Source organism: Schistocerca nitens, chromosome 3 (assembly GCF_023898315.1).
Source record: "Schistocerca nitens isolate TAMUIC-IGC-003100 chromosome 3, iqSchNite1.1, whole genome shotgun sequence".
NCBI lineage: Eukaryota > Metazoa > Arthropoda > Insecta > Orthoptera > Acrididae > Schistocerca > Schistocerca nitens.
This window is the reverse complement of record NC_064616.1, coordinates 881948559-881961533: the sequence shown is the minus strand read 5'-3', so window position 1 is coordinate 881961533 and position 12975 is coordinate 881948559. Positions and strand designations below refer to the sequence as shown.

Sequence of the window (12975 nt, the reverse complement as noted above, 5' to 3'; positions counted from 1 at the left end):
ATCTGTACATTTCAGTCTGTGTTTCCTTCTTTAGTAAATTTCTAAAGTATTCAGTATTTTTATTGCCTCTGTTCGTTTAGTTAAGTTCAGCATTGAAGATATTTCAAGAAGCTATGCATAGTGGTCACTGAAACCTGTTTTGAAGTTTCTAGCTGTGTATTCATGGCTTTTCTTGTTTATCAGTGTCATATCAATAGTGGTGCTGGATACACTTGTAACTCTGGTATAATTTGGTGCAGGTTATGTTGCACAAATAGCCAGAAGATCATCTCTATCTTTTGAAACTTTGTTAAATTTAATGTTAAAGTCCCCACATATTATAACTGTTTTGTTTAGGTCCCTGATACTGTAAAGACTACCTTCAAGTTGGTTAAAGAATATTTTTATGTTTGAGTTTGGACTTATGTACAGGCAAACAATGATTGTTTTTATTGAGGTTAGTTCTACAGCAGAAATTTCAAAATCACCTTCTTTTCCTAACTTTTCGAGAGATTTTAGGCAGCAGTAGCTGATACTGTCTTCCTCAAATATACATGTTCCTCCATGTGCAGATATTTTTCTACAGAAACAAGATGTCATAACATAACCCTGTGTACTTGTGATTGCTAACGTCTCATCAGTTAGCCAATGTTCACTAAAACACATTACAAATACTTCTTTTAATTGATCTGACAGTAATACTTCTAGCTCATTAATTTTGTTTCGCAATGACTGCACATTTTGATGGCCAATTATAAACTTGGGGTTTCTGCTTGGCATATCTGATTTATCACTTACCTTTATTTGTCTCTGCCTTCCTTTCATTTTAATCTGAAGAACACTTCTGGAATGAACTGTGGAGGTGCTGTCTTCATCTGTGGCCAGTAAAAATCCTCACTTCTTGATGGTGGTTTTCTCGCTCCAGCAGGTTGTGTCCTTATGGATATTTTTACTGTTGTATCTGACAATGTAGTTGTTTCTGTAGCTGAATATGTTGTCATTTTTGCTGTTTCTTTGTTCTCTGGTCCTGACTGTGTTGTTTTACCTGCTACCACTGTTCTTATAACTTCTTTCTCAACACTTCCCACTATAATCGGGAAGATGAATGGCTGGAAGTGACAGACCGTAAGCTGTGTCTAGTGAAGCACACAACATTGTTGTGGCATAGCTCCTTCCAGCCACGCATGCAGGATGAGGTCCTCCTTACTCATATTTGCATTGGCCACAGCCCTATGACTCATAGCCTCATGCTCTGGTGAGAGGACCTTCGATGTCTGGTGCTTGTGGCGTACAGATCACTGTGTGCCACATTTTACTAGATTGTGTGTTATTATCAGACCAGAGGTCAGCTGCAGGATTGCCACCAAAGTTGCTCTGTCTTATTGGACATTCAAATGAATGTAGTTAGAGTTTTAAGGTGTTGTGATACGTCCATCTTGTTTCCAAAAATTTTAGGGAAATGTTCTTAATGTGTTACCAGGGTGATTGGCTCAGGCTTTTTTAAAGTGGTCAGTTAGTCACATTTCATTGTGCTGTATTTTCAGCTCTTCTGTGTCTTCTTTATGTATTAATCTCAGATATAGCACCTTTCCCATTTTCTCCGTTGTGTTATGGCATGTGAGATAGAGTGATTGTCTAGGTCAGTGCAAGTGAGTGAGTGAACTTCATTTCGTAGGTTTACTCCTTGTGGTGTGACAACATTTTTAGGCCTCTTAGCTACATTTGTTTCTTTTAATATTTGTGAGGGCACATAACTTCACCACTAGGTGCCCAAAACCACAGACCAAAAACCACACACACACACACACACACACACACACACACACACACACACACACAGGTAGTCTATGCTCAGACATCAGTTTCCTAAAGCAGTGCAACACAATTTTAATAAAAGAAAAAGTCGAAAATGTTGCCTGTAAAAATCAGATGATATCTGATCAGTGTGAAGTGTAAAATATTTTGCATATGTTATACAGATGCTGGTAACTGAATATGTGGTATCAGAGTCTGGTAAAGGAAAGGTCTCTGATTCAGATCTCCATTACAGCAAATTTTTATTTAAATTCTACAGTTTTTGTCAAGCAGAAATTGTAGTACATAAATACTGAATCATAATTTTGTGATGAAAATTATATTATTTTATTTTCAATTATGGGTCATATGAAACAAATGAAAATTTGATACAGGCATGTGAAATGACTTATATACATCAATAATACTCCGGAATGAATATTCACTGTGCAGTGGAGTGTGTGCTGGAATGAAACTTCCTCACTGATTAAAACCAAATTAATCTGCCAGGAAGTTTCATCAATAGCACTGGTGCATTTCTTATGCTCATTTCACCATGAAACAAAGAAAGAAGGAATTAATGAGCATTAGTAGTAAAGAGAGGAGATATGAAACCCCAGGTTTTCTTTTTCACTTTATTCACTGTGATTCTCAGAGTTTAACGTGACTATATCAGTTTGTTTCTGTAAATATCATTCATTCCACCAAGTATGGACACATACTGATTTTCTCATGGACTACATTTCCTTAAAATTCTGTGCATATGACCACTAGACTTTATAAAGGCTGTATCTCCCAGTCCTTGCTGTAACACAAAATTCCAATCTCAGTTTTATCACAACCCAGAACAGCAACCCCCCCCCCCCCCCCAGTGTTACGACTGACTGTTGGACTGTTGGCTTATAAAAAGTGTGAGCACTTTTTTTCTCCCCTACATTTGTAGTTGGTTGCTCTAGCACTACCAATGTAAATAAACATCCACTTGAAGGTATTCTGCTGAGCAAATCACCCCAATGTTACTTTAGACTATAAAGTTTGTAGTGTCATGACGTAGTGTACATGCGGATTTACTGTCTAAATTAGGACATTAATATTTATTGTGGGTTTTTATCTTATCTGGCGTAATATGTGTTTCATGTTTTACTTCTTGCACTTGACATGGAAAATAAATCTTAAAACACCTAAATACATAAGAGCAGGCATTTTTGCATATCAACTTGTGCATTGCTTACCTGCTGTTACCATTGGATGCTGTTTCTCAGTCTTTCCTGATCCTCAACACCACCTTTGGGCTTCGCTAGGCTAATCACTTTTGGAATCTCAATGGTGTTTGCAATTTAGCAATAGTATTTGGAGCACTTGATTCAGGACATCACCTGTTGCATCAATTACCTTGATGACATCTGGGTTGCGGGCCCTATTCATGAGGAGCATTTACAAAACCTTCAGTCAGATATCAAACACCTCCTGAAGAATGAGCTTCACTGCAAGTTGGAAAAGTGCAGATTTTTCTCCCTAAGGATGTATTTCTTGGGTCAGGTGCTTACTAAGGATGGTCTCATCCTTACAGATGACCACATCAAACTCATCTTCAAACTGCCAATGTCGAAAACCTGAAAGAGATCTAGTCTTTTTTTGGTTAAGATTTCATATTATGCTCTGTTCATTACCCAGGTTGTGCATACCTGCCAGCCTCTTAACAAACTTCTCTGGAATAGCGTTAAATTTGTGTGGTCTGCAGATTGAAAATAAGATTTCCAGTCTCTTAATGAGTATTTGTTCTTGGATTCGTGTCTGGCTTCCTTTACAACAGGTAAACCTTTAACCCTGGCCTGTGAAAAGTCCCAGCATGACATTGGTGCCATTGTGTCACATCAGAACTTGGATGGCACCAAACGGACAATTGCTTATGGATTGAAGACACTTTTTGCTGAGCAGCGTAATTATTAACAGGTAGAAAAGGATGCAGTAGCTATTATTTTTGGGCTTAAAAAATTTCACGTTTTCTTATATGGGACAAGGTTCATCCTCATCGCCACCACAAGCCATTATTTGCTTTATTTGGCTTTCGTTTCAAGCTGCCAGATATAATTGCGTATTAGTTGCAGTGGTAGGCCCTCTTTCACTGTAACTATTGTTATGATATTTGTTATCACTCCATCGCCCAGCATGCCAATGCTGATGCACTACTGCGACTGCTGGTAGGGCCCAATACTGAGTTCAGTGGGCAGGAGGCTCTTGTTTTGTATGATGCCTTGCAGCAAACCCTGTCAGATTTTCCATTGATGGCATGCGAAGTCGCAACCGCTATGACCGCTGACCAGCTTTTCCAAAAAATCATTTAGCCATCCAGATGAGTTGGCCAGACTGCATCTCTTTGGGACGAGGCATGACATACATTTTTCCTCCTATGTGATTGGCTCAGTGCTGTCCAATAAACCCTCATGCTTGCCATGGAGAGCAGTGCTGTCGAGTAGTAATATCCCCGGTGTTGGGTCCTCGCATACTCCCGTTGCTGCATGTGTCACACTGGGGTATAACTCTTATAAAGGCATTGACATGACATCAGTTCTATTGGCTGGTGATTAATTGTGACATTAACAATTTGATAGCCCTGTGGAAAGTTTGCGTGGGCATACACCACAGGGTCTCCTGTATTTGTTGTACCCTGAGACACATGCCACAGACCACTTTGGCCCACTTCGTTTTCCTCCCAGAACTGCTGTTTGGGCCCAGTTCTTCAGCCAGTGGCAGGGGTAGCTGCTTGGTGTTGTAGTGAGTCAAAATGTTCAGCAGTTGTTTGTAGTGGACGTCGGTGGGGCGCAGCTGACCTGTCATGCAAATCAGTTGTGACTGCGCCATGTTGGTACATTGCCGCTGTGGCCTTCTGGTGAGCTGAGCGTCAGGGCTGATCGTGACATTGTTCCAGGGATGAGCTCCCACATGCATGGCAAGCCTCCTCATTGCTGCCCCTGCATGCCCTGTGCAGTCCTCCCATCACCTGCAACCATGGGACCCAGAGAGGCTTGCACCTCCACCTGCGTAGGTGGAGCCCATGGATTTTGACCCATTTTCCTCCCCTTCCACCTTTCATCTTTCCAACGTATTGTTGTGAGGGAAGAAAAAGGCAGAAAATTGCGTAAAAAGTTTCAGTATCACAAATTGGATGTATCTTTTTTATTCGTATTTTTATTAACAGCAAATGATAAGTAGGGACTTGATTTCTGTGTTGCAGATATTTTCTTTTAACAGTATCTGAATTAGGAAATTAAGTATGGATTATCTGGCAGGTGTGCTGTTTCTTTGACTGTAAATATTTTGTAGTTTTAATGTTTTTCAGTGTTACATTTTGTTTCAAAAGGATTGATAGAGTTGAGTAATGGCACAAGTCTGTGTTTTGAACCTTCATAACCATAACCATGACAGAAAGGTTGGACTTGTGAACTAGAAGCTATTTGCATAAATTGTAATAGTGGGTGGTTAAATTAAAGTGCAGCAACTCTCAGAGGCCCAGTGTAGTCTGTAATTATCATGTGGCAGTCAAACTTGGTAGATATGCTAATGCATTAATGCCAAACCGATTTACACTGGAAAAAAAATTGGTTCCAATTTTGGTGACCAGGTGCAAACTTGCTGCTGGGAATGCAAGAAATGCATATATAAATGTTTCCATATATAATGGATTAGGAACAAGATCTCGGCAGAAAAGATCAAAAAAGTGAGAAAGGCATCATGTTGATTTTATTATTAATTGCAGCTTGCGCAATTTATTCAATATGAGTGCTGGAGATAATGATGTGATCAACAATTGCTTGCAGTAGTTCCCATGGAATCTGAGCAATGTATTCCTGTGTATTAGCTTTCAGATCACATAGAGGCCAAATGTATCCCTGGTAAACATGTTCTTTTAGATATCCCCAGAGCCAAAAGTCACATGGATTCATATCAGGTGAGCTTGCAGGCCATGCATCTGGAAAACCTCTGAAGATAACATGTTCATGGAAGGTTGCATGAAGCAAACCTTTCGTGGGTGACATAAGGTGGTGTTGTGCCATCTTGCACGAAAACTGCAGTTTCCCCACAGTTGTGCTCTTCTAAAACAAGAATCACATACTGTACAAGGCAGTCTCATAATGTGCAGAATCACAGTACACCTTACAGGCCCTCTGGGTGTATCCTCTTCAAAGAATGGATCAAGAATAAAGGTGCTTGTGAACCCACACCACACAGTCACATACAACAAGTGCAATGGCGTCTTCATCCACAACACATTGTTTAACAGTATCCCAAATTCAGTACTTCTGTGTATTCACTGCACTCTGTAGTGTAAAATGTACCTTGTCACACCATAGAATATTGCCCAGCCAAATGAGCCAGAAACCGAAGAGCAAATTCAGAACACTGCTGTAGATAATTAGGTTTTAATTGCTCCACCATCTGGATCATGTACAGGTACCAGAGTAGTGAAGACTGCAAAAACTTTCTGTAATCATGACACTGCATGAGCACTAGCACTGCCTGGGCCACATGCTGCATGGATAGTTACAGCAACAGCAACCTCATCAATAACTCCTACCGGAATAGGATGCCTTCCTCTTCCAGGTGCCACACCAAGTTGACTTATGTTTTGAATTTCATTACCATCTTTCTTAAACCATTTAATGACATGAGGCCTTTCTACAGACCTTTCAGTCAGCAATACTCTCCCAGTGAGGTACTGTAATTGCTACCACTCACATAAAACAGATTCACTAACAGTGTACGGTCTCTCTTCTCAGTAGCCATATTGTTCACTCATGTTATGGTTTGTCCAGTGACAGTGTGTTTGTCATACTGTCATACAAACAGTGTACAATCCCAAATTTGGACCTGGTAGCCCAAATTGGAACTAATTTTTTTTTCAACATAAATTGGTTCTGCATTAACACATTGGCATATCTATCAAGTTTCACTGCCATACAATAGTTGCACCCCACACTGGACCTCCCTTAGTAACTGCACTTTAATTTCAACCACCCACTCACTACATGGTCTCCATAATTATGGGCACACACTTTGACAACTGATTTAAAAAATTTAGAACTTCATTGTCACCACAGACACCTTATTATTTGATTCAACTGCGTGTAGTCTCAGTCCGTTTCTATTGCTTCAGTACCTGCATAAAGGAAAGGATTAGCATTTTGAGGATAGAAAGGATTGAGTGTTACATGTCCAAAAGAACAGACACTGCATATGTATGTAACTGGGATGAGATGGCCCAATAATAACTTCACCACAGATGCACAAGCATGTTCGATCTCTTATAGGAGTCAGTGAATCACTGCAAGTAGTGAAAGTAATGGGCAGGGGCATGATGTAGCATTGTGTGGATAAATTCGAAGTTTGAGTCAGGGAGGGGTCATGCCTGGGTGAATGAGGAAATCGAAAAATCTGAGTTTGAATCACAGTCTGGCACAAATTTTCAACTTTCCCCACTGATGCATTTCAATTACCAATAAAAGCTGGTGTCTTTATATCCTTTGGATCATAACTTCTACTTGCCACAGAATTTCACTTAACAATCAACAAGTCTTAAATGTCAGGTGTTGTAGCAGATCAGATACTTATGGACAGTTAAAATTTCATTTCTTCTGTGCCTGTTCCTGTGGATATGTGGATGTGTTCATGCCAGTTGAGAGCAGTATCAGTGAAATTTATTTATACAACCTTTTTATTTGGTAGCATTTTTTCCTCACACTAACAATTTTTTGGTACACTGGAGAAGTTATTTTCTCTCTACAAGTTCACATCTGTTTTTCAGTATGTATTAAAAGCAGCTGTGTTGAAAATTGAAAACCTGTACAATGGACAGTTGGTGTTTCGTAAACTCATAAATGGCTACAGAAGATTTGACCAGTCTCGTGGAATGGACTACCGTCTAGATATGGCATTCAAAAGTAAAACTACTGGGCGTGAAGTACATAAAAGGTGAATTGTTATTGGTAGTAATGATATCTCATTACTTTTGAGGGTTAGTGTAAGATCTAAAATGTGTCAGAATGTTATAGCTTTTATAGACTTCATAAAATAGGATTAAGTATTAAAACAGTATTGTCACTGTGTTACAGGATTGAAGTTTGCAAGGCTTTGGGTAAAGTAGAGATTATTCCCATGCCTTATGTAACTGAGAACACTCGGGTTAATCTAATTCTTCCTGTTGAAGCAGATTTGAAAGAGGAAGCTAAAACCTTCATGGAGCAGTATGCAAAAATTTGTATGGAAAAACATGACAAAACATTCCTTATGCTGGTAAGTGTTTGAATGGGAACAGAAATGTAACGTAACATTTTTTCAGATTTTTTTTCAGAACAGATAACCTTCTGCCTACCAGATAAAAACTGAGAATACTTTATACTAATCACTGTTAAACTGAAGGGCCAAATGCAGAAATCAGTAATTTGAAAATTGTGACCGGTTTTTATTAAAAAAAGCATGTGAATGATATGAAGACCAGAAGTTAACTGGAATGCACAATAAAATTAAAATGCTTATTTTGCTGAAGGGAAGGAGTATCTCCTTCAGTCATTATTGCCCTCTTAAATCTGTTTTCCTGCTCTGAAGACCAAGCAAATAAACTCTTCATTCATTCTTCTATAGAATTCTTTCTGATAACTTTTGTCAGTACACCATCAATCCTGTGTAATTTCCAGGTAAGTCAATATATTAACTGCATGGAATATGTTTGAGAGTTCTTTTTTGTGAGCAGTTACCCAGTTTTCCATTGCAGGTTTTACTGTATGATGCAAAAGTGCCGGGCAAGGGCAACAAAGATGATGTATTCTTAGATGTCAAAAATATGGCATTGGCACTGAGTGACAAGTACAAAAAAGATGGTGGTAAAATAGCATGGGTGTCAATAAAGGTTCCTGCACCCATCCAGACTGGAGTTGTCCTCCACTCAGGTTCTCTCATTGACTTTGCAGTTGTGGATCTTGTTGTCAAAAAGCTCCCACCTGATTCCTTAATATTATTATGTCAGCCAAATATGGAAATACGACAGGATTACCTCAATAGGGTAAGTATATCTTGTTTCTTTTTTTCTGTGAAAATAATCAAGTAGACATTGTTAATGAGGGTGAATGCTAGGACTGAAAGGGCATGACCAGTTTCTTTCTCTGATATGCCAACAGCTTATGGCCGCATTGTTAGCATTGCTGACTCTCAATCACAGGGCCCTGAGTTTGATTCCTGTCTGGGTTGGGGATTTTCTTCACTTGGGACTGGGTGTGTGTGTTGTCTTCATCAGCATTTCATCATTATTGCAGGAGTGAGGTCTCATAAAAATACTTGCATCAGGTGGCCAAACTCCTCAGAAGGGGTCACCAGACTATATGTGCCATACACACATTTCCCCCCCCCCCCCCCAATCTGAACTTGTACCCCATCTCTAATGATCTTGTCATCAATGAAAGGTTACACCCTAATCTCCCTTTCTTCAAGACATTCATGAATTAATCATTCATGTGAAAACCAAACATTGGTTCTTCATGTTCACTCCTCCACTTCAGACAATTTGGTTAGCTACTGTGTGATTTGACTGCACATCTTATCCTTATATTGTTACCAATTGGTTTCCTGAAAGCACATTGGCAAATACCAGTAGCAAGTAAGGGAATTATGTCTTAAGAGCTTTAAAACCATGCACCAGTATGGAGATTGTTATGAGTGCATACCATCATTGTGTTCAGTCCCACCTAAATTATTGAGTAATGCTCTGGGGAAACACTCCTGTGTTACATTGTACACTTATAATTAAAAAGAGGGATATTAATATAGTGAATGAGAAGTAAAACAAGGGACAATTGTAAACCTGGTTTCACAATGTTGAATATAATCCCACAAGCATGTATTTACATCAGAGGTATACTTCTGTTTTTTAAATCATGTACAACTGATAAGAACTAAAGGTTTCAAAGAAACTGTGATGACCACAAAGACAATTTCAAACTGAACAGAAACCTTTATATAACCCACACTAATATTTGACTGTACAAGAATTAAATTTTCACATGAACTTGAAACTTCTTTACACAGTCCCTGAAACCATAAAATCCATCAAGGAAATAAAGCTCTTTAAATAATAGATATGGAAATTTTATACTAGGGATCTGAAGAATATTCTTAGAGAATTCCTTGAAAACTGTTTCTAGTGAGTTTTTGCAGATATTAGGAAAGTCTTTTGGAGTGTCTGCATGTGTATGTTGTTTCTTCTGTGTTACAGTCACATGAGTTAAACAGACTTGTGACCATTTACATTGCCCTTCATTGTGTGTGTTTATTGTTCTCTGATGTGGATAACACACTCTTAAGCAGTATTCCAGTATTAGCTGTAAAAATGTTTTATAAGCAGTTCCTTTCATAGAAAAACTGCTACTGGTATTTGCCAATGTGCTTTCAGGAAACCAAAGTCTATCAGTCACTTTACTAGTGGATACTCACTGGTATTTCTCTGATTTTTTTTTTTCTGTTAATGTTGTGTACGCAACTTTGTTTCCCCCCCCCCCCCTCCCCCCTGCGTTTGGAGCCAAACGCCAGTCTTTGGAACAAGTTGAAATTTTATCGAAGTCTGACGTTTCTTTTTTTTTTTAGTTAGTTCTTTTTCATAGACAACCATGTTATGTGATTGATTTCACTGTGAGAAACATTATACTTCCACCATTTTATCCTTTTTTCACTCTTCTCTATTTTACATTTTTATTTTGCCTTTATCTCTTAATGACTTATCAAGTATTTTGGCATGCTGCTTAAGAAACTGGACTTATATCCAAGAGACATGGGATTCAAAGCACAATATACATTGGCAAAAAAAACTGCAACATCAAGAAGTAGTTTTGTGACATAAACTAAACTTGGTAGGTGTGTTTCTTCATCTGAAAGACAATATCTATACAAATTTCACACCAGCTGCGTAATAGTGGCACCAGTAGTACCACTATGAGGATTCAGATCAGGTTTGCTTTAAATACACTCTGCAGTGGTCATGAGCATTACTTACGTTTGAGATTGGACATGGTGAGTTGATGATAGTGAAGAATACCTTTCAGTCGACAAAGACACCATTATCATCACCTCGCTGAGTTTGATCAAGATGATGTAATAGGGCTATGAGAAGCTAAATGTTCTTTCTGTGATATTGCAGAAAGACTTGGCAAGAATGTAGCCTCTGCACATGATTGCCGACAGCAGTGATCTGAAGACTGTATAGTCACAAGACCGGGTTCCCAATGGCCACATGACACTGTGAAGAGGGAAGACCATCGTGTTTAGTGTATGGCTCTGGTGCATCGTACCATATCTGCAGAAGCAATTTGAGCAGCAGTTGGCACCACAGTGACACACCGAACTGTTACAAATCGTTTACTTCAAGGACAGCTCCAAGCCAGGTGTCCTGTTGTGTGCATTCCACTAACCGCAAACCACCACTATTTGTGACTTCAGTGGTGTCAAGTGAGAGCTCATTGGAGGACAGAGTGGAGATTTGTTGTGTTTTCTTATGAAAGTTGGTTCCATCTCGGTGCCAGTGATGGCTGTGTGTTGGTTAGGAGAAGGCCAGTTGAGGGCCTGCAAACAACCTTTCTGTGTGCTAAACACACTGGTCCAACACCAGGAGTTATGGTATAGGGTGCAATTTTGTGTTACAGCAGGAGCACTCTCGTGGTTATCTCATGCAGCCTGACTGCAAATTTGTACGTCAGCCTAGTGATTCGAACTGTTGTGCTGCCAAATTCATGAGCAACATTCCAGGGAGTGTTTTCCAACAGGATAACAAACTCCCGTTTACCACCATTGTAACCCAACATGCGTTACAGAGTGTAGACATGTTGCCTTGGCCGGAGCAATCACCAGATCTTGTCTCCTATTATGTACATATGAGACATCATCAGACAACATCTCCATCAACATCCACAAACAGCAAACCGTCTGTGTATCAACTGACCAATTGCAACAGACATGGAACTCCATCCCGCAAACATACATTCAGAACCTGTACAACACAATGCGTCCACATTTTCATGCTTGCATTTTACATTCTGGTGGTTACCAGCTATTAATGTACCAGCATTTCACATTTCCAGTTGCTTATCTCATGCTTACATTAACCTGTAATGTTAATCACTTAAATATATTACCTACACAATTCCCAAAATTTCATTACTCTACGTAAGTTATTTTTGCATGTTGCAATTTTTTCTGTCAGTGTAGTTAATCTGATTTAAATTTTCTATGGTTTTCCTAAATAACTACTTCTCTGTGCTGGGATAGTTCTGCCAAAAAGTGAATGCTCAGTTCCCTTTGACGTGTACGTGTCGTCTGGATAGAGCGGGTTTTTACTTGCCGTTACACTTCTGTGATTTTTTAAGAACTGATGAAATTTATTGCCACAAATTATTGTATAAACATTATATTGTACATTTAATTTCCTTCGTATAGGTTTTATACAAAGTATTGGAGAGGATTGCAGGTTTAAATCATATATGCCAATTACATGTGTTTTACTAATATTTTGGGGGGTTTTGACATTCTCCTAAATTCTTCATTTTCCTCAGTTTTGCATTTTTTTAAAGTCTAGCTTAATGAAAACATAAAATATGGGTTTCGCTATAAATCCATTTGCTGCATGGTACTTTTCATCAATGGTAGTACTGAAAACAAGTAACAGAAATTCAGAGTGCTTCCCTCAACTGGTACAGCAATGTTCAGAAATTGAAGCCTCCTGCCCATCTCAACAAAAATTTTAACAAAGCATAACACTCCTGAGGCAGAACGTGGTGAGACATGGAGACTCACCGACATGACTCCTCTGGTGGTCTACACGGGCAGATTTCATTGATGGCCACGGGCATCGTAGGGAACACCCTGCTGTGAATAGTTAATGCCCACACAGCTATCTCTAGTAGCCATACCCACTTTGCTTATTAAAATTAATCATTGCCTTTCATTTGGTACTTTGCAATGTCCTAATAATTTTCTACTGATACGGGGGATCTTTTCCCAAGTGGTGAACAGTAAAATGTATCACCCAGTTATACAATAGAAAGCAAATAGAAATTTTGAAACCTGTCAAGCAAATGCCTGTATGCTCTGAAAGAATCATTTAAAATGTGGACTACAGTTGAAATATTTGTTACAGTAGTCAAAAGCCACACCATATCATTACAT

At 39.0% G+C, this 12975-nt stretch overlaps 1 protein-coding gene across 1 annotated transcript in view; it reads left to right on the top strand.

The window, feature by feature from the left end:
* The window catches only part of LOC126248926 (chondroitin sulfate synthase 2), a 125088-nt gene that overhangs the window by 88955 nt on the left and 23158 nt on the right, over nucleotides 1-12975 (top strand). The window contains exons 5-7 of the mRNA XM_049950428.1: nucleotides 7577-7743; nucleotides 7884-8064; nucleotides 8543-8830. Coding sequence (XP_049806385.1) covers nucleotides 7577-7743; nucleotides 7884-8064; nucleotides 8543-8830 — 636 coding nt within the window. The remainder of the gene's footprint in view (nucleotides 1-7576; nucleotides 7744-7883; nucleotides 8065-8542; nucleotides 8831-12975) is intronic.